Source organism: Myodes glareolus, chromosome 23 (genome assembly GCF_982192425.1).
Source record: "Myodes glareolus chromosome 23, mMyoGla1.1, whole genome shotgun sequence".
NCBI classification, from domain to species: domain Eukaryota; kingdom Metazoa; phylum Chordata; class Mammalia; order Rodentia; family Cricetidae; genus Myodes; species Myodes glareolus.
Window position 1 is genome coordinate 5630734 of NC_142048.1, and position 27889 is coordinate 5658622.

General features: G+C 39.3%; 1 protein-coding gene across 1 annotated transcript; it reads left to right on the top strand.

Moving 5' to 3' along the window:
* Nucleotides 1-7130: 7130 nt before the first annotated feature.
* LOC125406003 (uncharacterized) lies at nucleotides 7131-25772 on the top strand. The gene is made up of 4 exons (XM_087901021.1): nucleotides 7131-7254; nucleotides 22231-22357; nucleotides 22551-22611; nucleotides 23716-25772. The coding sequence occupies exons 1-4, from the start codon at nucleotides 7252-7254 to the stop codon at nucleotides 24923-24925; spliced, it is 1401 nt and encodes a 466-aa protein (XP_087757147.1). The 5' UTR covers nucleotides 7131-7251; the 3' UTR covers nucleotides 24926-25772.
* Nucleotides 25773-27889: the final 2117 nt, after the last annotated feature.

Here is a 27889-nt window from a genome sequence, read left to right on the forward strand (position 1 = left end):
TATACCTCCAGAAGTTCCTTTATTATATAAGATTGTTTTGGCTATCCTGGGTTTTTTGTTTTTCTATATAAAATTAATTATTATTCTCTCAAGGTCTGTGAAGAAGTTTGATGGGATTTTGATGGGGATTACATTGAATCTATAGATGGCTCTTGGTAGAATTGCCATTTTTACTATGTTGATCCTCCCAATCCAAGAGCAAGGGAGATCTTTCCATTTTCTGGTATCCTCCTCAATTTCTTTCTTCAAAGACTTAAAGTTCTTGTCAAATAGGTCTTTTACTTCATTGGTCAGAGTTACCCCAAGATATTTTATGCTATTTGTGGCTATCGTGAAAGGTGAAATTTCTCTGATTTCCCTCCCTGCTTCTTTATCTTTTGTGTATAGGAGGGCAACTGATTTTTTGGAGTTGATCTTGTATCCTGCCACATTACTAAAGGTGTTTATGAACTGTAGGAGTTCTTTGGTAGAGTTTTTGGAGTCGCTCATGTATACTATCATATCGTCTGCAAATAACGAGAGTTTAACTTCTTCCTTTCCAATTCGAATCCCCTTGATCCCCTTATGTTGTCTTATTGATATTGCTAGAACTTCAAGCACTATATTGAAGAGGTATGGGGAGAGTGGACAGCCTTGTTTTGTTCCTGATTTCAATGGAATGGCTTTGAGTTTCTCTCCGTTCAGTTTGATGTTAGCTGTCGGCGTGCTGTAAATAGCTTTTATTATATTTAGTTATGATCCTTGTATCCCCAATCTCTCCAACACCTTTATCATAAAGGGATGTTGGATTTTGTCAAATGCTTTTTCAGCATCTAATGAGATGATCATATGGTTTTTTCTTTCAGTTTATTTATTTGTTTATTTATTTTTTAAACATTTATTTATTTGCTTATTATGTATACAGTATTCTTTCTTCAGTCCAGAAAGAGGGCACCAGGCCTCATTACAGATGGTTGTGAGCCACCATGTGGTTGCTGGGAATTGAACTCAGGACCTTTCTAAGAACAGGCAATGCTCTTAACCGCTGAGCCATCTCTCCAGCCCCCTCTTTCAGTTTATTTATATGATGGATTACATTGATAGATTTGCGTATGTTGAACCAGCCCTGCATCTCTGGAATGAAGCCTACTTGATCATAATGGATAATTTTTCTAATGTGTTCTTGGAATCGGTTTGCCAGGATTTTGTTGAGAATTTTCGCGTCAATGTTCATGAGTGAGATTGTCCTGTAATTCTCTTTCTTGGTTGTGTCTTTAGAGTACTAAAACTCTAATTAACCCAATTAAAAAATGGGGTGCTGATCTGAACAGAGAATTCTCAACAGAAGAACTTCAAATGGTCAAAAGACACTTAAGGTCATGCTCAACATCCTTAGCGATCAGGGAAATGCAAATCAAAACAACTATGAGATACCATTTTACACAGGTCAGATTAGCTAAAGTCAAAAACACCAATGATAGCCTATGCTGGAGAGGATGTGGAGAGAGGGGAACTCTCATTCATTGTTGGTGGGAATGCAAACTTGTGCAGCCACTGTGGAAATCAGTGTGGCGATTTCTCAGGAAACTGGGAGTCAACCTCCCTCAGGACCCAGCAATTCCACTCTTGGGAATATACCCAAGAGATGCCCTATCATACCACAAAAGCATTTGTTCAACTATGTTCATAGCTGCACTATTTGTAATAGCCAGAACCTGGAAACAACCTATGTGCCCCTCAATAGAAGAATGGTTAAAGGTGTGGAACATATATACATTAGAGTTTTACTCAGCGGTAAAAAACAATGACATCTTGAATTTTGCATGCAAATGGATTTTAATAGAAAACGCTTTACTGAGTGAGGTAAGCCAGACCCAAAAAGAGGAATATGGTATGTATTCACTCATAAGTGGATTCTAGCCATAATTAAAGGTCTTTGAGCCTATTAATTGTGATCCTAGAGAAGCTAAATAGGAAGGTGAACCTGAAGAAAATCATGTAGTTATCCTCCTGGAGATTGGAAATAGACAAGAGTCCCAGGTAACCTCGGGTGCATGGGGGGGGGTGGGAGGGTTGTTGGAAGGGGAGAGGGTTAGAGAGTAGGGAGTAGGGGAGGAATGGGGAAAGCTCGGGGGACTGGGATAGGGGGAGGGATGAAGGATGGATATGGGATAAGGGAAGAATATATCTCAACTAAGGGAGTCATTTTAGGGTCTACAAGAGACTTGATTATCAATGGGATCCCAGGTCCAAGGAGAGATCCCCAGATTGTTCTCTGGACAGAGGAGAGGGTGCCTGAACCGGCCTTGGCCCATAACCATACTAATGAATATTTTGCTTATCACCATAGAACCTTCATCTGGTGATGGATGGAGATAGAGACAGAGACCCACATTGGAACAGTGGACTTAACTCCCTAGGTCCAAACGAGAAGCAGAAGGAAAGAGAACGTGAGCAAAGAAGGCAAGACCAGAGGGAACCTTCATCCGACGATGGATGGCGATACAGACGGAGACCCACATTGGAGCATCGGACTGAGCCCCCCAAGGTCCAAATGAGGAGCAGAAGGAGGAAGAACATGAAAAAGGAAATCAGGACTATGAGGGGTGCGATCACCCACTGATACAAGGGGCCTGGTCTAATGAGAGTTCACTAAGGCCAGTTGGACTGGGACATTAATTGAGCACGTGATCCAACCAGATTCTCTGAATATGGCCGGATTCTCTGAATGTGGCTGGCCTGGAGTCTTTCTGAAAAGCCATTGACAATGACACTGGGACTTGTTTCCTCTGCATATACTGGATTTTTGGGATCCAGTCTGTCTGGATACTCACCTTCCTGGACCTGGAGGGAGGGGGAAGGAACTTGAACTTCCCACAGGGCAGGAAACCCTAACTGCTCTTAGGGATGGAGAGGGAGGAGGAGAGGGAGTGGGGGGAGTGGGAGGGTGTTGGGAGGAGGGGCGGAAATGGAAACTTTTATAATTTAATAAACTTCGGAAAAAAAACAGAGAATATCTAAATGTCACAAAAAGAAAAAAAGAGTAGAAATATGCATATAACAAAATTGACCTTATAAATTTGCATAAATAAACCAAAGTTCATTTCAGTGTGAAGTATTCATTTCTATATTATATCCCCCTTATCATTTCTTTTTTAGAAAGTGACTGTGACCATTAATTACTTATACTCAACCCCTTTTAAGTGAAAACAAACATTTATAAACAGTCACTTTTGGAATTTTGGCATAGTTTTCTCCAAACTGCTTGCTGATGTTTGTTGAGCAAAATATTTTTAGGGTTCACAGAGACCTTTTGGGGGAGCTCTTATTCCATCAAACCATATTAACCTGGAAAAAAATCCACAGGTTCTCATATTCTGTAGAAACAAAAGTAGAACCTCTTTTCCAAAGTAACATCCTCAGACTCAAATTTTGACATCAAGATACCTTTAAAATATATATGCTGGTGTAGTTTAGCAGCCGTCCAATGAAATATCTCTCTGTAGTTAACTCATTCACAGTCAAAAAATTCAAAGAAAACACAATAATATACATAATCCAGAGTCTCTCTGTGTGTATGTTCCATCTTTACATGGCTCATTTTTTTACTCTATTACTTTTTAATATTTATTTTATTATCTTTACTCCTTTAATCTATGACTGTCTGTACTCTTTCATATTACTTTTTCTGTCTTTTTAAAGACTTTGTTTTATTTTTTAAAACTATTTTTCTATAACTCTCTATTCTTATTTTCTTTTTTACTTACACCTACATACAATTTTTAAATACAATATGGCCCATTCATTTATTTTTTATTTTTGTCTGAATCTGTCTTTATTGTGTATCTGTAATCCTTTCTTGATTACTATTGTAAACTGTTAAGCAGGCAGGGCTAGGACCAGAGCAGTCGCTTTGATTGTTGATTCCACCTTGCTTAGCTTTCCAACATGGCAGAAGTCTGTTTACTGACATCTCTGGCAGCCATGTTTATCACCACAACTCTGAGAAGCAGTTGGCCCATGCCACCACCAAGTAACCTGCAGCATGCTACCCACAAACCCCATTCAAGTGCTCTGTAACAGGTCCTCCAGAAAGAGCCAGAACCATTTGTGCTACCAGCATGAACCAGGAGGCTATTGTCTTTTTTTTTTTTTTAAAGGAACCACATAGTTTTTGCTGCTAATGCCAAATCAGGGAGCCTTCTCTTAAAGGAGCTGCACCTCTGCTCAATGCTCCATTTGGCTCCCATTTTTTTGTGGGTCCAGAAGCCCTCTTTTTTTTTTTTAAAGTTCTTTTAGGTCCTGTGTGGATCCATGCCTGACATGAGTGCCACTTTTGTAAAAGGAGACTGTGCTTATGTTTCCTGGCCACCCAGGCCCAAATAATCACACAAAAACTATATTAATTACAACACTGTCTGGCCAATGGCTCAAGCATGTTCCTAGCTAACTCTTGTGTCTTAAATTAACCCATTTCTATTAATCTGTATATCACCACAAGGCCGTGACATTGCCGCATTTTCTATATGTCTTATTTCCTCAGTGGTCGGCTAGCATTTTTCTCCTTTGGTACATCTGCCCAACTCTGCCTTCTTTCTCCCTGCATTTAGTTTAGTTTTCTCACCAAGCTGTATTCTGTCATGTTATAGGCCAAAGCCTCTTATTATTAACCAATGGTAATAAAATACATTCATGGTATACAGATGGGAATCCCACATCAGACCTTGACAACTTTAATACAAAATATGATCTCTAGCTCTTATCCTTTACATACCTTAAATGATTACACAGATCTTCATAACTTTCTAGAACATTCCAGTCTCTTTCACTCTGGAGCCATCCAGTCATTATCATCTTTATATATCTAAGGTTCTTTACTAAGTCCATTTCCATATTTACATTTCTCTAACACATTCTTTCATGTCCTGGATCCTTTTTCTAATACCATGAGACTTAGGAATCTTATCAAATCTATTTATGATCTTTTGGGAGAGTTTTCTCCCTGGTGGTAGAGGACAAAGCAATGTCTTTCCCATCCCCATAAGTGCCAATGACAATGCAAAGCACAACTTCTCCAAAGTCTAACCTGGGGAGCCAACGAGTTTACTAAACTTATTTATTGAACATGTTTGAGGAGATACAGAAGTTTGGAGGCTTTGCTGTAAATGGCCCCATACTCCCATAGGGAGTGGTACTATTAGGAGGCATGTCCTCGTTGGAATAGATGTGCCCTTGTTGGAGTAGATGTGCCCTTGTTGCAGGAAGTGTGTCACAGTCACTTCCTGCTGCCTGCTGATCTGTATGTAGAAATCTCAGTTCTTTCTCCAGCACGTCTGTCTGCACAGCACCATGCTTCCCACCATGATGATAATGGACCAACCCCCCTGAAACTGTAAGCCAGCCCCAATGAAATGTCTTCCTTTATAAGAGTCACCATAATTGTGGTGTCTCTCCACAGCAATTGAAACTCTAACTAAGACAGATACCCGAAAGCAGCCAGAAAGGAATATCTCAACCACTAGGGATTTCTCTACTAATGTATAATGGCTTTCATACATATGTGGAACTCAGCTTCTCCCTATTCTTCCACTGCCGATGTACTCTAGCATTACATTACATTTCTCAGTGTACAAAAGAGGTAAGCACGATAGCACTCAAGGTAAATTCCCTCTTTTAAAGATGGTTTTCTTATAGGTGCATATGTGGAACCCACGTCCTCCCAAGTCTTTCCCAGACTATGAACTCTAGCTTCTCCATTAAATGAAAGGGTCACATGTCATTAGAATTGAGTTGCTCACAGTTGTCTGGGAAAGAGACTGTCTACTCAGAAGGAGAGGACACCCCCATCTATGATGGAATATCAACAGTCAGCAAATCTAGTGGTGGTTGTCCTTTGTAGGCAGACACAGCTGTTCATATGAAGGTGCCAATTGTTTGTCTTAAGCTAGTACTGAGCAACAACAATTAAATAAAAGAAAGCTAAATAGAAACTGTATATAGTAAGATATGATAATATAATTTTCCTAGGTACTTAAAGAAAACACAAAACAGTCTTCATATAATGCATGGCATCACTACTATTACCATGATTTTTTCATTGGTTTCTGTAGACAATACAAAGAACCAGCAAATACATAACAAAACATCATTGAGTGAATGTGTAGAGCATCTAGTACAATACAACTAAGAAATTGCTCTTAAAACTATGATTCTCCAGTTTACTAGAGAGGTCTTTACACAGAGGGTCTCTCTGTACTCTCCGTGGATGAATATTCCATTAGTTGTTTTAACTACAGACACTTAAAAGGTAAATAAACATTTACATCCTAGCATACCAATCTCTAACAAGCCTTGTTAGCATACTATTTATTAAGAGGGTGTTTTAGAGGCACCACCCCTTAGCTAAATTCTCCTTTGTGTGACCCCTAAGCATTGGTAAATCCTTCCTATCTATAATTCTTCTCTTCTACATTAAAGCTTAGTATGAAGTGTTACCCAGTTCATAAGACGACATTTACAACCTCCACAAAATTAACTGCGAATGAATCTTATTCTTAAATGTCCAATGCAAAGTGCAAAACTTTTAGAAGATACTTGATAAGTTAGACCTAACTGTGTTTGGCAACCTGCCCCGGCCTTGGGAGTTTTCTCTAAGGCCCTGATATATAGAGCAAAAACAGATCTTCTCTAAAATCTGGAATTTGCTTGGGAGAGCTGTTCATGATATGGAACCAGACCTTTGGGAAGGTGTTGCTTCAGATCCTGATTATCCAACCCTTTTCATACATGGGGCTGTGGTTTTTGGTTACAAAGGCACTGTGTACTTTGTTTATAATGTTCTTGAGATACCCTGTGTTCCTTCTATGTAATATTGTCTGAATTTGTCCACTTTTAAAACTGAATTGATTGGTTTATAATAACCTGAAACTTGCTGTTGTAAATGGCTGAAATCTGCATCCAATCTGGGATAGGTTTGGGCTTAGTGTGAGAGCCAGGATCGGGAACTGTTGTGCTGGGTCCCTTCAATTCTCCAGGCCCCAGGACAAGTATTCCTGTCACTCAGGCCTCATTAGCCAATCATGGTCTCCAACAGATCTGCCAGTCATATGTGAGGGTTCTTCCGGGCACCGGGCTTCTGGCTCAGAGCCACTGCTGAGGAAAGCGGAAGTTGTCCGGTGTGCTGAGGAAGGCGGAAGTTGTCTTGGGTGCTGTGCTGGGGTCTCCGCCGGGGGAAAGCTGTGGGCAGAGTGCCGGCAAGCCCGGCAGCGCACCATGGTGAGTGAGGGGCTGCCGTCCCCAGACAGGCTAGGGCGGTCAGCCATGGTGAGCCAGGGGTCGCTGTCCGCAGAAGAGCGACCTGAGCGGCCTCCGGAGCCATGGGAGCCGCTGTGGTGGGTCCTACCACGGCTCGGTGGGGGCCAGCGGCCAGCTGCAGAGTTAAACGTGGTCCCGCCTGGTCCTGCATGCCCTCCGTGGCAGTTGTAACCTCTCTGGTTGGGCGGAAGCCTCTGAATAACTTCACTCCGCGGGCTGAGTTTGCGCGGGTTATTGGGAGCGGGACTGTGCTTAGAAACATCCTTGACGTCACTGTGAAATGCCGGCTCCTGTAGTGCGTGTATTGTCTCTGTGGAAGGCAGATTTGCCACACTCGGAGAGCTCTGATCTCTCTGGTATCTTCCAGAAGTTCTGCACTTTTAACATTGAACATTTAGGTGCACAAAATTATTCCTTATTCCTTCTGGAATAACTTTGTGGAACTTGTAAAGTGTCTCCTGTGTAGAGTAACACTCCACTGCTAACCTGTGATGTAGAAGAGTAGAATTGATGGTCGTAGACTTGAGAGTATAAGGGTTTGCCAGTTCTTAGAAGACATTAAGTGACACAAAGTAGAACTTAGCCAAGGGAAGGCCGCCTCCCAAATAACCCCCAAATAAATAGTATGCTACCCATGCTTGTTAGAGATTAGTATGCTAAAACGTAAATGTGTGTTCTCCAGGATTATCCAGAGGTTAAGATACATTCCCATAACAGAAGAGACAACCCTGATCTATAACCTGCCAAAAATGCCCAGCTCCCCATCAAATACCAGCCCTCTAACATGCAGCTGAAGGAAGGGGCCATTTCGGGTTCACAACTAACTTTAAGTCCTGCTGTGCCATAAAGGTGCATTAATTCTAGAACAGCTGCATCTCCAGCCTTTTTGAAAAGTGGTTTTGAGTCAAGGTCTCCTGTGTTGATTGAGGTGGACTTGAACCCTGTCTGTAGCCCCGCAGGGCACGGTCCTCTTATCCCCATGGCTGACGTTGCAGGGAGTCCACTATTAAGAAAGACCTGATGGGGTAGGGTGACTTTCTCTGCAATTCCCATGCATGTACTAATCCTTCAGTGTGAGTGGAGACAGAATTGGTGTTTGTTCAATTTAGGGAGAGTAGCTTGAACTACTGAGTACTAAGTTTCCAATTAGGGAACTCCCCTATGCAGATATGTGCAATCCTGGTTGATACAGTTAAGTCAGCTGAGAGGTTTGAGATACAGGCCATTCATTGACTGTAACTCTGTCAGCTTACAGCACTCAGCAGCTAACGTTTTACAAGGGACAAAGTCCTACATTGCCTTATTAATGGTAGAGAGAGGCCTTCTCTCTATCAGGGAAGTGCCTGCTGTTTCAAAGTCAGCATACCCTAGTGTTCTTCCAATTTTTATAATTTTAAAAAGTCAATTATTGATACCTTTTTTAAGATTTCATTTTCTTTAAACGAATTACTAGTCTAATCTCGATTTGTTTCCATTTTCCTATGTTTCTTGGTCATTAAGAATTTCACTTTGTTTTTCTTAACTGCTGTTTATTCATTTCGTTATGCATCAGTTTTCAGCCTGTAGGGCTGAGGTTTCTTTGGGAGTCAAACAGGCCTATCACAGGGGTGGCCCAAGACCGCAGAAAACACAGATGTTTATATTATGATTTATAGCAAAATTATAATTATAAAGTAGCAGTGACTATAATTTTATAATGGGGGGGGAGGTTTACCACAACATGAAGAACTGAATTAAAGTGTCACGGCATTAGGAAGGTTGAGAACCACTGGTTTAGTTCAATGCCTCCCGTAACTCAGGTTTGCCTCACCTGAATTGCTTTGAACACCTAATCCTACCTCTGCTGCCCAGTGCTGGAAAGACAGTCCAGACTCCTGCCAGGCTGGCCCTGGACTGGTCAGTGAGAAATAAAAGCAGACCAGTTAATGAGCGTCCTCCAACTTCCCTGGTTTTCGTTGGGAACTTACAATTACAAATGCTGAGGAAACTGTGTAAGAATTGGGCTTACTGACCATCTTTAAGGCAGTTGTAGTCAGAACACAGAAAGGGATGGCAGGAAGGAAGGTGAACGCTTTCCTGCTTTGACAGTAGTTGACATTAGCAATGAGTAGTGAGGTAATCTATAGATGTCCTGACTGGCCATTTCTCTGGTCCACAGACTGGGTAATAAGAGTCTGGATACAGAACTGAAGTTCTTGTGAAACAAAATTCCAGTAGTTACTCTAGTTAAAGCAAAACAAAAGAACCTGGTAACATGGTGTTACCTTGCCTAACAGGACTGTGTTTTCCAGGTTTACAGTCTGAGAGAAATGGCATAAGTAGTACGTGGCATGCTCTAATACAAATCCCTGGTCTCTGGAGCACCTGAGTATACAGCCTGTTTCAACTTTTTATCATAATTTTGGGGGATTATAATTACATCATTTCCACCATGTTTTTCTTGCCTTCAGGTCCTCCCATAGACCCTTCATTTTTTTCATCCATGGCTTCTTTTTGCTTTAACAACAGTTAGTGTTTGCCTATGACCTATGTTTGGCCACAGGACCTCCCAGCTCTGAAGCAATGGGTTACTGCACTGACATTGAGTTGTAATGGAATGTTCATAAAAGGGCTCTGTGCCTTGGAACAGGAGCAGGAAGTGTCAGATTTCCAAGGCTGGAGCCTTGTCTTCTGGGGTAGAAGAGTGGAGCTGGGAAGGCCTATGGTGTCAGTCATTTGCTCTCTGTTCATCCAGTAGCGGAGCTGCTACTGTCCTGAGGCCTTGCCGGGTGGCCCTAGCTAATGAGGGACTCTGGGAAGGTAGCAATCAGGAATACCAGTGGGAGTAAGCATGCATGTTCTTTCTAGAATTCTCCTCTTGTTCTGATCTAGGGAAAAGTGAGGGAGACCACAAGCCATGCTATAGTGACCCCAGACCAGGATTAGCAGTTCGGCTGTACTATCCATATTCATATCTAGTCTCTGACTAGAATGAATCGTGAGCCACACCGTGGTTCTCTTGGGCCATGTGGTGATTTGGACAGTGGGCATTGACCTCTGAGCCTCCCTGAAGGTGGATTCCCTAGGGATGGGGAGACTCTGCAACCTTAGTCTTGGGAACTGTGATGTTTGTAATAGCACTGTTAAGTGTCCACACACAGGCATTACTTTTAATGTGCAGTGGGAAGACAGATTAGAAAACTGAAGGTCTGCTTTCTAAGAGTTCTGAATGTTGTTTTCCACATTCAGTTTTGTGTGATAAATTTTACAAATAGCTTAGAAATTGGTAGAAGGGAGGTGATGGGCCTTATCCTTCAGTAATACTTGATCAGAGGAATTAAATTGCAGGGATAAAAGGAGTTTCTGAGTAGCAGAGGTTTTCCAGGTGTGCATAGTGTTGCATTGGTGGATAGGCAGATTCCACATCTTGTGCCCTAATCCATGTGGCAGGAAGCACACTTTAAGTTGTTCATGTTCATTGTTGTGTGTGTGTGTGCATCAGTGGAGCTGGGTTTGCCTGAAATCACAAAGACAGGAGAGGGAGGTGCTACAGAGCCATAGCCCACCTTTATGATGCCCTCCCTTTCCAGAGAGTGCACCAGAGCATTGGGCTGTTTGGAAGAGAGACCAGTATTTGGAAGGTCAGAAATATAACAGTTTTGGGGTCACTTTGAATTATCTTTGTGAGTTTTGTTGAAGTCTTTGCTTATTTGATTTCTGTACAGCTCAACCGTAGGTAGCATTGGTCAAGTTCACTGTCTTCCTAACTGTATTTCCTTAGGTCTTTTGAAGAAAACTTGACTATCTTTTTGTGCTTTTGTTCTTGGCTTTTTCCCTCCATTCATATTCTTCAAATATTTTTGTTTGGTGTAAATTTGTGGTAAGTACAGAAGTCATATTGTATTAGTGTATTTACTATTTCTTCATAGTTCCATTGAAAATTCAAGTTTTTCACATGGAGTGTGGCTTTCAGGTTTCCTGTTAAAAAACTTTGGGAATTTTCTTTGGATTAATAAACTTATACTTTAAATTGAACATACCCAACATCCTTTTTAAAATGTCATGTGGATGGTAATGTTTACAGGAATATAAAAGGATAAAAGAGACTATTCTGCATAATTACCCACTTAGCAAACTGCAGTAAGGGCGAATCTGACACTGGTTTGAGATAATGTACGAAACCAGAGGAAGAGAACTGCAGAATAGGTCAGTGCACAGAATTCATAATAATAATCACATAAACGATATCCCACTAAGTTTGATTCAATTGAGAAAACCAAAGGAGTGAAAATCAAACATGCTCCAGAATTGAACAGTGGATCTGAGTGTTTCACAGGACTGTGCAGTAGCATGCGAAATAAACTCTGATAGCAGTAGGTTGGGATTTCCCACAGGTATCAGTTAAAATCTGTAGCACAATTAATAAGAACCCAGAGACAGAAATTGGGGTTCAACCTGAAGGTCAGAAAAGCAAAACAGTCAGCCAATGGCTCTTACTTCTTTCTCAGCACTGGGAAAAGATAGATGTGCCAGACTTACATCCACTCTTCAACTGTAGGAAGCAAAATAGTTGGTTCCTACGAGATCCTCACAGACACCTTGGCTTTATCATGAGGGAATGAGATACTTTTAATAAAACTATTTTCTATAATGTTGAAACATTGGACGGCTTCAAGTGAATCTTTCCAGTTTTTGGTAGGACGGCTCTCCAGAATGCACAGGGTGACTGCTGGCCTGTGATTTTTTTTTTTAAATTTTGATTTTTGTTAGAATCTTGTATTTCTTGTCTTAAGGACTTTGTTAAATTTGTAGGTCTGTTCTTGTGTCTCCTTTTATCAGTGGTGCCATCTATGTTTGTGAGTTTAAATTATATTGTTTTTCTGGAAAGTATTTGATGGACCTTCACCAATGTTTGTATTCAGAAACTTTGCTCTATCATTGTAACACCCGATTCTGTGTTACCCCCTCAGTACAGTTCGCGCGCCACTGTACCGTATGCGAGTCTGGGCAAGGGCCTGGAGATTGAAAGAACACACAAGAGACCTGGGTCATTCGAAAGGAGATCAGCTGAATGATGAATGACATTTATTCAATTTAGGGGAAATCCTATTATACCTGGCTGCTGCACAAGGATTTCCGACCAGGCAGGTGGAAAATTACCGTATCAAAGATGAAACAATGCCCTACAGCTAATCACTAGGCAGGGCAGAGGGAGCACAGGAACAAACAATATCGGCGAATCAATCCCACACCAGTTATGTTTTAAGGGGTTATTTATTTTTGGGGGTAAAACTTACATACACCATAAACCGTCAGGAAGGGAGCCTAGTCGCTGGAGCAGGAGCCGGGAGCAGGAGCCAGGACCAAGCGCCGGAACCAAGAGTCCTGAGCCGAGATCTGTGGTTCTTTTAAAAGAGAAATATACCACGCCCCAGTGGGCTGATATTTCAGCGGCTTACGGAGCGGAAGGCCCTCCTGTAGCACCGTGGGCTCGTGCTTCAGCGACTGTTGGCTGAAGCAGCGGAAGATACTCCCGCAGCAAAACAGAAAGTTTTAGCTGGCTGACCAGAAACTGTCCTCAAGATGCACCCCAGGAGCAAAGGTAGACCCGGGGCCCTACATATCATGTTATGAGTTCCTTGAGTTTTGTTGGTTTGGGGACTTTCTGTGAGAAACAGTTTTGGTTTTTCCTTCTGGATGCTAAAGGCTCTCTCATTTCTTGGCACACCTATCTTTTCCCAGTGCTACAATCGTCAATGTTGGGTTTTTGCTGCTTTACATGATGATATGGTTAGCACATTGGTTTTGGGTTTTTAAAACTTTCTCATATATTATTGTATCTGTGTCCTAATTAGGTTCAGTTGTCAACATTTCAGAGCCTACAGTCTGAGTGAGCCACAGTTGAGGGCATGCCCCATCAAAATGACTGGTTGCTATGTCTGTGAGAAATTGGGTTGATTGATGATTGATATGGGAAGGCTCTTTTAGTGAGGAGAGCAATATCCCTAAGCAAGTGGGCCTGGGCTGGATAAGAGAACTAGCTGAGCATGTGACAGTGATCTAATAAGAGAGAAAGACAGGAAACAATGTTTGCCAGTGTTTTTTGCCTTCATTTTCTAACTTAATTTTCTATCCTAAGCTGGCAGAATCAGCCTAATAAATCTGTTTATTACCTGAGAAGCTTTTGGTTAGAGGATTTAATCACAGAAGCAGAGAAGCAAACTGAAAAAAAAAAAAAAGATGGTACAATAAAGTGATTTTGTTGTTGGGCAGAACCTGGGAATGTTGTCTTTTGGAGGAATGTGGAAGATAGTGGGACTTTAAATGTACATAGAGTTTAATCGCCTATTCTTGTTGGACTAGGAAGATGAGACTGTTGAGAGATGCAGACAGAGGAGGTCGAGGTCATAGGATTTTAGTGGGAAATAGACTCCATGAAAAATTGAACTAGAGATGACTCTGTGATAAATTTGGCCCCAAATTTTTCTTTCTCTTTTGATATTTATTGAGCTCTACATTTTTCTTTGGTCCCCTCCCTGCCTCCCCCCCCCCCCTCAAACCTCCTCCAAGGTCCCCATGCTCCCAATTATTTACTCAGGAGATCTTGTCTTTTTCTACTTTCTACTTTCCATGTAGATTAGATCTATGTCTCTCTTAGTGTCCTCATTGTTGTCTAAGTTCTCTGGGATTGTGATTTGTAGGCTGGTTTTCTTTGCTGTATGTTTAAAAACCACCTATGAGTGAGTACATGTAATAATTGTCTTTCTGTATCTGACTTATCTCACTCAAAATAATGTTTTCTAGCTCCATTTTCCTGCAAAATTCAAGATTTTTTTCTGTTGTATAGTACTCCATTGTGTAAATGTACCACATTTTCCTTACCCATTCTTCAGTCGAGGGGCATTTAGGTTGTTTCCAGGTTCTGGCTATGACAAACAAAGCTGCTATGAACATAGTTGAGCACATGTCCTTGTGGTATGATTGAGCATCCTTTGGATATATACCCAAAAGTGGGTCTTGAGGAAGGTTGTTTCCTAATTTTTCTGAGAAATCGCCACACTGACATCCAAAGGGGTTGTACCAGCTTGCATTTCCACCAGCAATGCAGAAGTGTTCCCTTTTCCCCACAACCTCTCCAGCATAAGTTGTCATCAGTGTTTTTGATCTTGGCCATTCTTTCAAGTGTAAGATGGAATCTCAGAGTTGTTTTGGTTTGCATTTCTCTGATCCCAGTAGCCACACTACTGGTGACATTGTCCAAGTCCCTTCAGTAGCAAATAAGGTAATTATACATATGCTATAAAGAGGTGACTTTGATTTTATCTAAAACACGATGTATACTTACCATCCTTAATGTTTATCTTTCTTCCCATGTTTTAAGAGGGTGGAAGGCACTTGCTAATTTCCACAAGTTGGTCTAAACTGAACTGACCAAGTGCAGAGTGTTTGACATTCCAACTCCACGCCATTGAAATGTTTCATTAATTGTAGAAATAATTTCTACAGTTCCATTTGAACTACATCTGTGCTATCTTAATTCTGAATGAGAATATTTTCCTTCAGGGAAGCCATAAGGGCTCCAGTCTATGATGTCTCCATGAAAGATGTTAATTAGCACTTGAGTTAATTCTCTCTTACATTGCTACCAATGTACCCAGTCAGATTCCTTATTGGTAACACTTCTGAACGGTAGATTTATGAAACTAGCAGCATTTAGGGGACTCCTGTCCCCTGAGGCCAGATGCATGAAGCATATTAAACTTTTTATGATAATCCTGGATAATATTAACTATAGATAATCACACTTGAAAGGTTCCATTTAGACACTGAGTTTCATTTCCCTTACAAATAAAAATTTTTTGTACTACCATAGTATACGATTTATGATTTCTTTACCCTCCTCCATAGGCTTGGCAGGTCCTCAGGTGTCATAAGGACTAGGTAGCCAAGAAGATTCATTAACTACCATAGGGAAATCTCTATCTCCCCGGTTTACTCATGTGTTAACTGGAGGATTAGGATCACAGGCCCAGTGTGTATAGTTTGCTTCTGTTACCTGTACAGTTACCACAGATAGCATAACAAGGAACAAGTTTGTAGCATTCAGAGATTTGATTGAATTTTTATCCATTTCAATGGTATCCATAACTTTTTGTCTCCTGCAGAAACATAAGCATACCCTCAGGCCAATTGTAACACTTGCCCTGGTTTCCATTCTGATGTTAAAACATCGTTATAGTACACAGATTGAATCAATTCAGCAGTTTTGTTCACAATCTAATGCCTTTCAGCAGGTGTTGTCTCTTTAATTAGCATTTAAAAATTTTTAAAGTTAGTAAAACATTGTGCAATCTATCCCCGGGGGTTCTTATATCCCTCTTCTGTTTAAAATGCATCTCTTTTAGGATGTGATTAGGTATTTCAATAATTGCTTGTCCTGTAGGATTATGCAGTATCCATATCATGTGTTTTATGTGTAATATACAAGAATATTGTTTCATTTTAATGAATTGTTTCATTTAATGGAAAAATAAGCTAGGGCATTATCACTTTTGATTTGTATTGGTATGCCCACTATAACCATTGCCTCTAATAAATGTGTAATTATAGAATCAGCTTTTTTAGAACTTAGAGCAGATACCCACTGAAATCTAGAGTATGTATCAATAAATGAGGCATAAATTTTAATTTTCAAGATTCTGTTAAATGAAATACATCCATTTGCCAAATTCCATTGCTTTGTGTACCCTTAGCATTACTTCCTGCAGGTAAAGGAACTTGATTATAGAAAGAACAAGCAGGACAGTTTTTTTTATAACTTCCTTAGTTTGTTGCCAGACAATAGAAAATATTGTCTAACCCTTTACTATTAACATGCTGCTTCTTATGAAATTATTCAGACACATTTCCTATCAGTAACTTACCAATTTCTTCATTTCCTTTTGTTAATGGTCAGACAATCCAGTATGAGATCAAATATGAATGATATATAGTGGATAATTTCTATCCTGTATTGCTTGTTGCAATTGCATGAATAGCAACATTAATTCTGAATTATCAGAAATAAGTCTATCAGTTTCTGTATGCAATACAACCCCTTCTGTGTTGAGAATCAATCTGTATTGAGAATCAATAATCATATTAAGAGAGTCATTAAAATTTAATAAAACAATTAGAATGGTATATAACTCTGATTTTTTTTAACTGAACTGTATGGACCTTGAATTACTTTACTGTTGTTTCCTGCTTTGTAACCAGCCATTCCTAATTCATTTGCCTCAGTATAAAATGTAAGAGCCACAGAAACAGGTCTTCTTTTCACTATGCTGGAAAGGATCCACTCAGTTCTTTTTGTAAATTGAAGTTGCTTACTTTTCTCATATTTATTGTTAATATCTCCTAAGAAATTGTTACAAACTCTTTGCCAGTCATTATAAATTCCATAATTGTTGCATTAGTATAGGGTTCTAGAACCTCAATTGGATTCATTCTTGACAATAGACAAAGTCTTATTTTTCTCTTTGTAAGTAATTCAGAAACCTTTCTATATAGATTTATAACTTCTTACTCTGTTTCTGAGCTAGGAAAATCCACTCTAAAATATTATTCTCCCTTTGTATAATGAGTCCATTAGGGGAATGGATAGAAGGTAAAACAACTAAAATACATCCAGTTGTGAGATCTAATCTAGCCACATAGGCCCTTTGTAACTCTTGTCTATTTGGGCCAATTCCTTCTCTACTTCAGCTCTTTATTGCTTTGGACTGGTTAAGTCTGATTCACCTTGTCAACTTTGAAACAAATTACTTAATTCTTGAGTAGTTAGTCCAAAGGTAGGCTGCAGCCAGTTAATAACACCCAATATTTTTTGAAAATCTTAGAAGTGTGCAATTGATATCTTCTAATCTGTACCTTTTGTGGCTGGATTCTCTGTCGACTTAACTTAAATCCTAAATAACTAAAAGAATCTCCTCTTTGTATTTTTTCAGGAGAAATTTGTAATCCTCAACAGGCTAACATTTCTTGTACTACATTAAAAGGTATCTGTGTCAAAAGCAGCAAGTAAGCTATGATCCATATAATGGTAAATAATAGACTGAAAAAGTTGTGTATGAGCCAGTTCCAGTGGTTGATGCACAAAATATTAGCACAAACTTGGAATGTTTAACACTCCATTAATATCTTTTTACAGGCAGGACATTATTATAGGTAGGCGGTATAAAAGTAAGTTTTTCTCCATCTTGTTCTTGTAAAGGGATAATGAAGAAAGAATCTTGGAAATCCATCACTATAGAAGGGAAAGGAATTGCAGGCTGTAGAGATCTCATAGTTTGAACTTTATTTACAGCTCTCACATCATTTGCCAGATTTCTTTTTTATACAAACAGAAGTCCAAGGATTAGTAAATTCCTCAATGTTAGCACCAAACTTCCTTTACTAGTTTTTCAAATGCCTGTAATTTTTCTTTAGTCAAGGGCCACTGCTCCACCCATACAGGTTTATTAGTTAGACAATCTAAAGACAGAGCAATTGGGTTACTGCAGTAGCTGTTACTCCAAATTTGAACGACCAGTTCCTATTTTGTCCTTCTATAGCCTATGATTTTCCTTGATAATTCTTCCCAGTACCTTTTCCAGGAACATATTACAATTTAAACATCATTTTATGAGCTGTTTCTGAAATTGTAGGAATAATAATTTGAGCTACCCATTGTTACCCCAGAAATTGACTATCTCAGCCACACTAGACTTTACTATCCCTACTTGTCCTTCAGGTCCTACAAATTTAATCCACTCTACATTTTGTTTCACTTGAGATAATGTTCCAGTGCCTAAAACCCGAATGGAGACATCTTGTAAAGACTGGTTGGGATGCCAAGATTTTTGAGAAATTATAGCTATATCAGATTCATTGTCAACTAAAAATTTTAATCTCAGTTTTTTTTTACTTACAGTTAAGCTTCCGACTATCATCATTAATAACAGTTTGCCAAAATAACTTTTTTTCCAGTACTTCAAAAATTCCTGACCTACATATTAGGGCTGCTTTACCTTTAAATGTGGGAGCAATAAGAATTGCACAGCACTGTCAGCTTTATTTCTGTGGTTCTTTCTAAATAAGCCACCCATAAAAGCTAAGAGCAATCTCTGTAGTATTTTAAGAGTTAACCTTAGATAATACCCATGAGGTAGTTTTATCTTAAAAATCTTAAAAAGAGCATCCATTTCTATAGGTCCCAAGTGACATGTTAGTGCAACTCATCCATTATTAAAAGTGTGGAACAAACAGTTTATCTGTATTTTATTAAGTGGAAAAATAATTTTTGTAGGCTCTTTATCAGTAAAAGATTATTTTATGAGCTTTTGTCATAGCAGCCATTGTATTTAATTAGCTAACAACCTGCTCTGTTTCAGATGTTATATTTTTATAGAGTTTAACCAAAAATGTCTAGAAAGCAACCTAAAGAGCAGAGCCAAATCCTCAGTAGTGATAAATAGAAAAGAGCATACCCAATAATATAGTTCAAAATTATAGATTTTCCTTTTAGTTCATTTACTTTGATTTCAACATTAAGCAGATGATCAAGAGAACATCTGCCATACAATGAATGACTAATACTTCTGGAAATTCAAACAAGATTGGCTTAGTACTTTATGCCATGACTGCAGTTGGCTTTACCAGAAGTTGGGCTTTTTAAAAATTTTTTCTCCCATGAAAGAACCATTGATAATGAGTTATTCTCATGATTAGAGGGAAAAAACAACATTTCTAATGAAGGAACCTTTACTATTGAGTTATTCTGAGGGAAAGAAAAAAAAGGATTTAAACCAAAGTTAAGCAAATAAGTTGTCTGAAAGAGCTGGTAGGTAGCATGGAGTCAGACAACTCTGTGTTCTAGCTATCTTTAATTTCTTTCTTTTATTAGAAAATGTTATGAAACAGTGCAAAATGAACCGTGGTGGGTAGTTCAGGTTCAAGGAGCCCCACAGCAAGTAAGAGCCATGGAGACAGAGCTTACTTTTGGAGTATTATTGGGGGAAGGGAAGAGAGTAGGGAAGGGAGAGAGAGGAAAGAGAGAAAGGGAGCACACAGATCAGCCTCATATGGGAGAGAGAGAGGGGTGCAGAGAGATAGAGAGAAGGAGAGATGCAAAGAGGCAGAAAGCCATGGAAAGAGATGAGTGAGAGAGAGGAAGAGAAAGAAGAGGAGGAAGTGGGGGAGTTCCTCCTTTTAAAGTGATGGGGTGTAGTGTATGTATGCAGAGATCACACTAGGTCAGGAGGTTGGTTGCTGAGGGCAGTCACTGCAACGTTCCTTTAAACGAAAGAATGGTAAGAAGTTATATTGACACGTGCTTTGTGAGTTTATCTCTTTTCTGAGTCTGGTAATGAGGTAGATTGTCTGGACTTAGTTTTAGCTCTAGGAGAGTGAGGCCTGTGACCTGAATTTCACACAGAGAACTGAGAAGGCAGTTGAAACCTTGCTTGCTGCTGTTAAGCTGGCCGAGCTGTTAGTCATTGAATAGCATCAGAGTTCTGAGGAGGATAAACTTTACCTGAGTTAGCAATTAAAAATGACAGACTTACTTGCTTGACAGCCACCTCAGGTCCTCCATGGTTGTTGAGGTAGTGGTCTCACGGTAGCATTCATCTTCAACTGGTGAGGTGGGCTTGTATGCCCTAGATGGTCACATAGGCTTCTCCTCATGGGAGGACCTGCCTACCTTTGTTTAGGCAACTTTAGGCGGTTGAGTTTTCAGTGTCCTGATGCCCACAGTCTTAGCAGCAGGTGAGGGGAAAGGCAGTTTTCCCCCCCAGTGGCTAGTGCTGCCACTTATGAAGCAAGTTATGGGTGGAGATTCTTCTGTACCCATTTGTCTTCTTTGGAAGAAATAGGGGTGCTTTCAGAAGTAGTCCTGACTCTCCATTACAAAAAACCTTTTTAATTAAACATTTTAAATGCCATATTCTGCAGGTCTCTGAGCATTTGAGGACTGACTTTCTATTGGGTATATCTAAGTAGACAAACTTAGTCTTTAATTACTTGTTTTAAGCTTAATTCTGAAAACATATAGGGGACTAGTTAGGGCTTATCCCTGTAGTTAATTACATCAGTACTTAGCATGACTACAATTAAAGAGCTTGATCATTTATTCCTTATCAATTTGAATAGATTTTATAACCTTAAATTTTTATCAACATATAGATTATATTTTAGGCCATATATATAGTATGTTGTAACAGATCTAATCATATATTTTATCATCATACAAAAGTACATACCAATCTCAAATATTTGAGACTCGTTGCTTTCTTAGTTTAGGAGATACAAGGAACAGAGCTCATTAGTACTTAGAAGTTTACTCTTTAACTTTAGTAAACCATGTTTTTCTAAACAATAGTTATCTACACACATAAGAGCAGTTGAATTTAAATTACATACATAAACACACAGTGTTGGAGCTAGCTTACATTTCCACATATAAAGTTAAATCCAAGTCACATGTGTGTGCGCACATCCACAGACCCCCTCCCCACATCTTTTTGTCCTTACTAAAAATGGCAGTCATCCACATGGTCAACCTTAGTAAAGATGGTGGTTAGGTCATCTGATCGTATACCGAAACCTTTTATGTGAAGCTCTACAAAGGAGACAAATGTCAAAGCAGTTCTCAGCCACAGAAACTTTCAGTTTTCTAACTTCTACAACCAAGTTTTGCATAGACTTTGAACAATTGATGCACTTTCTTTGGACCACCAGCTCCAAAATAATGATATGGGGACTTCTTATTAATTGTGAAAGGTTGACCTTAACTTAGACTCGTTCCCAACTTGCTCTTAAAACTCAAATTAATCCATTCATTTCTACTCATCTATGTTCTGCCATGTGGCTTTTACCTCGCCTCCATACTGTAATCTCTGCCCCTCTGATTATGTCCTAGAGTTCCTATCTCTGCCCGGAAGTCCCACCTATCCTCTTTAGCCTATCCTCTTCAGCTCTTTATTAAAGAAATCAGAAGTCGCCTTGACAGAGACATACCTTCACAGTGTACAAACAGATTATCCCATAACATTGAACCGTTTAGGAAGAACTCAGGTAAGATTTACATACTTCAAACAAAAGGTAGCTCATACAAAAGGAGACAGTCACAAAAGGGAGATCAAAGCCCAAGGACTCCAGAATCTAGCCAGCTGCCATGATCTGCAAGAATTCCGTTTATGCCCACCCATATGCAAGCTTTTTGCTACTGAGACATCTCTTTTTATTGTTTATTTATGATCAACATTTACATTGCTAACATTTTATCTGTCCATTTTTAACTGTTTAATCATGTATTCCCTTTTAATAACTTTTTATTAATGCTACAGTTTAAACTGGGGTACTTCAGGTTTCTAGAAAATGAATACAGAGCCGTATAAATCTTTTAGGAACTTTAGTAAAAATCTCTGAGTTCTTTCTTTTTGTTTGATTGATTTTTTGCGGGGTGATAGAGTCTTAATATGTACCTTTGGCTATCTTGGGACTCTTTGTTTAGACCATACTGGCATCCAACTCAATGAGACACAACTTCTTCAGCCTCCTGAGTGTTGGGATTAAAGGCATGAGACATTACACACCCAATTTTTTCATCTTTTTTTTTTTGTAGTTAGTAATTGGTCATACAATGTTTCTGGTGTGTACTCATTACTGTTGATCTGTTTGCTTGTCTCTTATTAAGTCTGGTATAATTAGTGCATTTCTTGTACAAGACTATATCCCATTCAAAGGGTGCAGAAATGACAGGGGTGGACCTCCTAAGTTTCCTTCTAAAGTGACTTGGTGATTACAGTTAAAATTCTGTGTAATGGAATAAGTGTGAGAAGCACCAGAATTATATGAATATATTGTAAAAGAAGTACACATTTGCAATGCTGTTGTATCACGCTTTCTTTTGTACACATGTATGGGCTATTTTAGAATGCAGTGACCTATGATGATGTGCATGTTGACTTCACTCGGGAAGAGTGGGCTTTGCTGGATCCCTCCCAGAAGAATCTCTACAAGGATGTGATGCTGGAGATCTACAGGAATCTCACTGCTATAGGTACGAATTTTGCTTCACTTTTTAAAATAAGGGGGCAACTACTTCTTGGATATTGATGCTCTTCTGCAATTTTGATTGAGAAAGAAGAAGAGTGAGGTGAATAAATCAGGTAGAGTTCTAAAATTCAATGAAGATAATAACTTAAATTTTTCATAATTTCCAATAATAGACATTTTCTGGTACTGTATTTTAGGCTACAATTCGGGAGACCATAATATTGGAGAACCTTGTCAAACTTCTAGAAGAAATGGAAGGTAATTTTCATGTGCAAGTGGTTATAAATGTAACTCTTTAAGAAATTTTAATGTGAACTGGAAGTTTTAAGGCGAGACAACTGTGTAAATAAGCACTTAAGTGTAGTGGCGATTATTAAATTATCACAAAACCATGTACCTCAGTGTCAGGGAACTGATTTGTGTTTACAAGTCATTCCTATACAAAGAAGACAAGGAAACAATGCCTTTTGACTCACGGCCCCATGTAAAGTCCCAGTCCATTTAATTTCATACCACGTCAGTATTCCAAAAGGTATACACAATGAACAGGTGATAAATATATGTCCAAAATCTTCTAATAAGCAAATAGTACACGGAAAAGCTGGTGTTACCCATATACACAAGTATATGAGACTTGTTGGAACTTTGCTGAGTTCAGTGAGAGAGGCGGTTTATGAGCTTCAAGACGATTATTGTGGAGTACCTTAACTTCTGTACCACAGGCCTATGAGGAACAAAAAGACAAACAATATGAATGCAGTGTGGAAACCTTTTACTAGTTATTCTTTCATTGCGTGATATTTCATATGTCACTCTGCATACAAGCCATGGAGCATGAAAAGAAGCAATATCCCCTCTATACAGTAGTCCTCGCTTGGAGTAGACTTGTTGAATGCAATACAAGTTTATAATCATTGGTTTTTCCAGCTCCATTGGGAATATATCAGCAAACTAATGCTATAAAATAGCCCTATGAGTATTAGAAATGTGGAAATTCTTCTGTTTGTCCTAGTTCACTATGCAAATGTGATATGATTCATACTATTGGAAAACTTATTGATGCAACCAGTGAGACAAACTTCCAAGTTTTTCCAGTTCTCTTCAACTGTCTGAAAAACTCATATAAACAATGTATAAATGTGAGCCATGTAATAAAGGCTCTTACCATCACAGGTATCTTCAAAGATGCAAAACAACCTTTAATGAAGGGGAATACTGTGAGTGCAAACAAAGTGATAAAACCCTAAGATCTGATTTGTCATTACAATAAGACCAAATTCTAAAATTAATTCATTCAGGTAAAAAGATTCATGAGTGTAATGTGTTCAGTAAAGCTTTTACATGTGCCAATTATTTTTGCAGGCATGAAGGAAATCATACTGGAGTGAAATCCTGTGAATATACTCAAAGTGATAAAGCTGTTGCATATGAGAGTCACCTTCAAAGATATGAAAGAATTCCTACTGGAGAAAAACGTAATCAATGTAATCAGTGTGGTAAAGCCTTTGCACATCACAGTTATCTCCGAATACATAAAAGAACACATACTGGAGAGAAACCCTGTGAATGTAAGCAATGTGGTAAAACCTTTGCACATCTCAGTAGTCTCCGAAGACATAAAATAACACATACTGGAGAGAAACCCTACAGATGTAATCAATGTGATAAGGCCTTTTCACAACCCACTAGTCTCCAAATACATATAAGAACGCATACTGGAGAGAAGCCCTATGTATGTTATCAATGTGGTAAAGCTTTTTCACAGCACAATAGTCTCCGTGTACATAAAAGAACGCATACGGGAGAGAAACCCTACAAATGTAATGAATGTGGTGAAGGCTTTGCACGTCACAGTCATCTTCAAAAGCATGAAAGAATGCATACTGGAGAGAAACCCTATGAATGTCTTCAACATGATGAAGCCTGTGCACATTTCTATACTCTTCAGCATCATGAAAGAATTCATACTGGAGAGAAACCCTATGAATGTAGTCAATGTGGTAAAACCTTTGCACATAACAGGCATCTCCGAATGCATAAAAGAACACATTCTGAAGAGAAAACCTGCAAATGTAATCAGTGTGGTAAAGCCTTTGCACATAAGAGTTATCTCCGAATGCATAAAAGAACACATTCTGGAGAGAAACCTTATGAATGTGCTGAATGTGGTAAAACCTTTGCATATCATAGTTATCTCCGAATACATGAAAGAACACATACTGGAGAGAAACCCTACGAATGTACTGAATGTGGTAAAGCCTTTGCACGGCACACTAGTCTCCAAATACATAAAAAAACACATACTGGAGAGAAACCATATGCATGTAATCAATGTGATAAAGCCTTTGCACATCACAATTACCTCCGAATACATCAAAGAACACATACTGGAGAGAAACCCTATGAATGTACTCAATGTAGTAAAACCTTTGCACATCACAGTAGCCTTCAAATACATAAAAGAACACATACTGGAGGAGACTCTATGAATGCAAGCAATGTAGTTAAGCCTTTGCATGTAACAGTACTCTTTGAAGTCATGAGAAATAATCATGCTGGAGAGAATCCCTAAACATGTAGTCAGTGTGGTAAAGTTTTTGCACTTTGTGGTGCAAAATCTGTTAAAGCCTTTTCACATCACAGTTGTCTTTGAGAACCTGGAAAAAACTCATACCAAAGGGAAACTAACATTAAAGGATTTGTTAAAATCTTTAGCCAGCATACTTATGTTCAGTTATACAAGATTATTTATTCTGGAGGAAAAAAAAAGTCTGACAGTTGTCAACAGTCTATTCAAACTTATGATGTCCCTCTTTATTTTGTTTGGACCTGTAAACTCATGGACAAAAGCCTTATGAGTTTAAATAGATTTTACACTTCGATTCAATAACATGAAATAGCTCATGTAGGTGTAAAACTTAATGGGTGTGATTGTTATGTGCCCTCCAAGTCTTCCATTTTTCCTTTTTTAGGCAACTACATGTAGCTTTCAGTGACAGCACCCTGAAGGCTCCCACTTTGTGGTCACCACATGAACCTTAGCTTCTCAGTCCCCCCTCCTGCCATCCCTGTAACTTGCCTGCCTGGTAGGAATAAGGGTATTCTAAAAATAGAAACATCTTTTCTATCTCCCCTGTTGGCTAGTGAAACACTGCACCCCTTGAAATCCCCGTGAGTCTCACTCTGGGCAAATACTGAGTCCTCCAGAAGAAAACTCTGCTGAAGACACATTTATTCCTTATCTGAATACCTTGCACTAGAGAAAGCTGAGAATTGCGAGGGATTTAGGGATGGAAAAAATTCATTATAGGGCTTTGTTAGATTTCTTAGTTGCTTTCTAACTAAGGATGAATTGATTACCTTATATCTTCATAACTGTTCCAAACTCATCGTACTGAATAAATATCATGTTTTAATAATTGTTAGTCATTTGCTTTTTTATTTTCTATTGTTTGTTTATTTATGTGTTTATTTTAACAAATAACCATACTATGATTCCCTGTCTGACCTGGAACTCACTCTATAGACTAGGCTGTCTTAGGACATCAGAGACATCTGCCCACATTGCCTCCAGGGTGTCTGCATTATAGGTGGGCACATGCTGCGGTCCACAGGATTGATTATACAGTGAGAATACAGCTGACAAAATCATTATGCTGACCCACCAGAATCACACATTACAGTGGAGTAAACCAATGTGTAGATCTTGGATACTGCGTTTTGAATAGTCACTGCCATTTCTGTAACACCCTTGTGAATCCATAACTCCCCCCAAACCCCAACAGTATGTTAATCAATTATTGGGCATAACTTCATCACGTACTGTTATACTGGATGACTTTTCATTTGGCTGTATAATCTTGATATATAGAATATAATGCCTTGTATTCTTAAAAAGGGCCCATAGAAAGGAAATTTTCACTTGGGGGTTAGCTGGAATAAAACCACCACTTAGTCCAGAGGCTGGACATGCCCAGCTCTGGATTTTACACTAAGTAACCACAGTTTTCCCTTTGATTTAGCCACCTTAGATGTTATCTCTAGGGCTGAGAATGCCCAAACCCCCTCTCCCTCCTCTTAGAAATCTTAGCCCCTTCCTCTGTTTGCCCTTTTCAGATATACCCAGGCACTTCACAATCATGTCCCTTCTGAGATTATAAATAAGATAACAGACACCCACTTTGTCAGCCTTATCTGTCTTCTTGGCCCCAAAAAAATGCATGCCTGGTATCCTTGGTAGTGCCAGAGGATTGTTAACTGTTTCTGTGTGGGTATATAAACTGGAAACCTTTTGAGATAGAGAAGAATAAGTGGGCCATGATGAGAAGAGGACGCGTGCGAGCTGATTCATTCCTTTTACCCTCAGATCCCATTAGCCAACTCCCGCTTGTAAGTGCCCTGTCTGAGCCCTCGGGGCACTGAGGCAGCACTCAGAGGCCCCAATAGGCAGATCACAACTTGATATCCTAGTTCTCTCAATTGTCTTAGGATCAGTGACTGAGCCTAGATGGTTTGGGTAGCCAGGACACAGGCTTTGGCCCTAACTCCAGTACCAGAAGAAGGCTCCCAGTGAATGCAGCCCTCCTACCAACTGTGAGCAATGTTTTTCTTTATCATTGAATCTGTTATAACTCATCAAGGGACTGGGGCAGATTTTGAAATCCAGGCTGACAGATATAAGGGCTTTCTGAATACAGTTAAGTGTAACTGCTCATTTCACTCATCCTGTTACCCTAATGACTCACTAAATGAAGTTGAAGCCCCCTAAGCCAGGCATGGTGGCACAGGCCTGTAACCATGGTACTTAGAAAGTGGAAACAGGAATTTCAGGATTTCAAGTAATTTAAGTTGAAAATGGGGCATGGTGGGAGGCCCAAGAACTAAAGGAGACAATGATTAGTTCTGGCCAGTGTCCATAGTCTTTACTGCTGCTCCAGAACTTCAGAGTCATGACACCAGCAAGCATACACTGAGGTATTTACACCCCAGGTTTTCTAATTATAATGTTTCCTGTCCAAGGCAGCCCAGTTCACTTCAGGGTCAGACTCCTATTGCTCCTTAAACAGTGGAAGTTTTCTCCAAGTGGAGGAATTAGACTCAGGCAGGAATGAGCATTCCCACTGTGGTGCAGACAACAAACTATTCCTACTATTCTAGTCTGAAGACAAATACCATGATCCTCATGCAAATCCTTTTCCAGTTACTGCAATGGACAGTTTACTACATGACTCAAATGTGTAATTTTAAAACACAGTGGTGGTACAGGCTGCTAATAATTTAGTAGATTTAATCAATAGGATAGTAAGGTCATGGCCCTGGAGAGTAACAGAAGGGATCAAGGCAACATGGGTAAATGTAAGAAAACTTGTCTCAGAAACATTTTTCTAAAACACTGGATGTGCGGTTGTTCTAGAATTAATAAGACTTCCCAGATAGAAATTAGTTCACACTCTGTTTGATCCAATGCAATGTATTCAGCCCAGAACCATATACACACAACCAACAGAAATAGACTCAGCAGGTTTTATTTATGTAT